At 47.8% G+C, this 2,197-nt stretch overlaps 1 protein-coding gene across 1 annotated transcript in view; it reads left to right on the top strand.

Annotated features, from left to right (window-relative positions):
• Positions 1 to 727: 727 nt before the first annotated feature.
• The window catches only part of BCORL1 (BCL6 corepressor like 1), a 54,685-nt gene continuing 53,215 nt past the window's right edge, over positions 728 to 2,197 (top strand). The window contains exon 1 of the mRNA XM_026452007.1: positions 728 to 862. Coding sequence (XP_026307792.1) covers positions 777 to 862 — 86 coding nt within the window. The 5' untranslated portion in view covers positions 728 to 776. The remainder of the gene's footprint in view (positions 863 to 2,197) is intronic.

Genomic DNA, 2,197 nt, shown 5'->3' with positions numbered 1-2,197 from the left:
GGCTGACCTTGAACTCCTGACCTCAGGTGATCCACCCGCCTTGGCCTCCCAAAATGTTGGGATTACGGGCGTGAGCCACCGCGCCTTGCCAAAACATGTGGTTCTTGACGGAACATTGTTTTCTGTTTGCTTGTCGGTGGTCAGTGTGCAAGGAATACCACACCTGATTTGGAGGGAGCTTGAAACCAGGTTAGATACATGTGTTATGTCCAAGTCAAAGTCAATGGAGTATTTTTGAAGGACTTATAAAAAACAGCATGTGCTTCCTCTGAAGAGTGTAAATTGGCTACGTCACTCAAATACTTCAGTACCTATGGATTAGAGAGTAGAAGAGAAAAAGGTCACCAGTAGTGTTTCAGTGCACCATTCATATATGGGTATGACTCTCTAATTGTAGTTGGTTAGGCTAAATGTGTGTAGAAAAATATACTGTCATCTCATTTGTCTGAAATAGATTGAATTTCCTCGAACACTCAAGCATATCTGTCTTTTAAGATAATTTAAAACTCACTCTAGGTGATTAACAATGTCCTCATCTCCATCCTGAAACCTATGGATTCCTAGAAAGCTAGTGCTCCCTCTTCCCGGTTTAGACCTTAATTTTCCATAGCAGGCTGGCTGCTTTAACATTTTGATGCTGTAATTACCTTTATTGAAACATTGCTGTGTAAAAGGTGATTGAAGCAGCTGTCCCTGTTACGAGTTTTGATTTTCTGGAATTCTTTTCCCCAGGGGGAGTGGCCACAGCAGGTCCTATCTGGTGGTGAGTGGCTGTCATGATCTCTACAGCACCGCTCTACAGCGGCGTGCACAACTGGACCAGTTCTGACCGGATTCGCATGTGTGGCATCAACGAGGAGAGGTGAGGAGGCCGGGAAGGTGGCCGCTGCTGGCCTCCAGTGAGTGGTACCTCGTCACCAGAGGGATAGCTGCACACAATAGGGCCTGGGGAGGGACTGTGGGGAGGAGACTCTTAGTTGTTTCTAATTTTCCTATGGTGGGATGGGGATGGGGCTGTGTGAGTGGCCTGATCTGCCATGCTATCTCTTTTCAGACGAAGGTGAGGAGGCCAAAAAAATGACCTTTTGCCAGCTAGCACTTGTCTACTCATTAACAACTGTCAGACTGGGGAGTAAGGGGAAGCTCAGGCAATAGCAATTTTTTTTTTTTTTTTTTTTTTGAGACAGGGCCTCACTCTGTCACACAGGCTGGAGGGCAGCAGCACAGTCTTGGCTCACTGCAACCTCTGCCTCCTGGGCTCAAGTGATTCTCCCACCTCAGCCCCACCAGTAGCTGGGACCACATGCGAGCAACACCACGCCCGGCTAATTTTTTTTTTTGTAGTTTTTGTAGGGACGGGGGTTTCACCATGTGGCCCGGGCTGGTCTCAAACCCCTGAGCTCAAGTGATCTGCCTGCCTCAGCCTCCCCAAATGCTGGGATTATAGGCATGAGCCACTGCCCATGCCCGGCCAGTGATTGCAGTTTTTATTTGCTGCCTCAAAGTTTGGTGCTCAAGGATATATGTAAGGTATTTTCAGTCCTTGATCTAGGTCTGGAAGAAAGATGGTTTCATTGTTCAGATTTCTGCTGGGAACTGGCAGTGGGCATTCTGGTGGTCAGCGCTTTCCCACCTCATGAGGCTAATTCCAATTTGAAGTGAGATCCTTATGAAGTATCAAAGGATGTTGAGACTGCCTAGCATAGTCTTGAGAGTTGGTGACACCTGCCTGACGTGTGTGTGTTTTCAGTTATCTGTTCCCCAGAATATTTGGTTGACCAAGATGTGCCATTTCCTGATCATGCCCATACCCAAAGCACTCAAAATGGCCTTCAGAATTTACATTTGACTTTCATAACCCTTGATCAAAGAGCTGTGTGTGATAACTGCAGTGCCTCTCTCATTTTTTTTATTTTTTTGAGACGGAGTCTCGCTCTGTCACTCCCAGGCTGGAGTGCAGTGGTGCGATCTCGGGCTCACTGCAAGCTCCACCTCCTGGGTTCATGCCATTCTCCTGCCTCAGCCTTCCACGTAGCTGGGACTACAGGCACCCGCCACCACACCCGGCTAATTTTTTGTATTTTTAGTAGAGACAGGGTTTCACCATGTTAACCAGGATGGTCTCGATCTCCTGACCTCGTGATCTACCCGCCTTGGCCTCCCAAAGTGCTGGGATTACAGGCATGAGCCAGCATGC

This window comes from Piliocolobus tephrosceles, chromosome 12, assembly GCF_002776525.5.
Source record: "Piliocolobus tephrosceles isolate RC106 chromosome 12, ASM277652v3, whole genome shotgun sequence".
Lineage (NCBI taxonomy): Eukaryota > Metazoa > Chordata > Mammalia > Primates > Cercopithecidae > Piliocolobus > Piliocolobus tephrosceles.
Note: the sequence above shows the minus strand (reverse complement) of the source record. Positions and strands in the feature narration are given on the sequence as shown.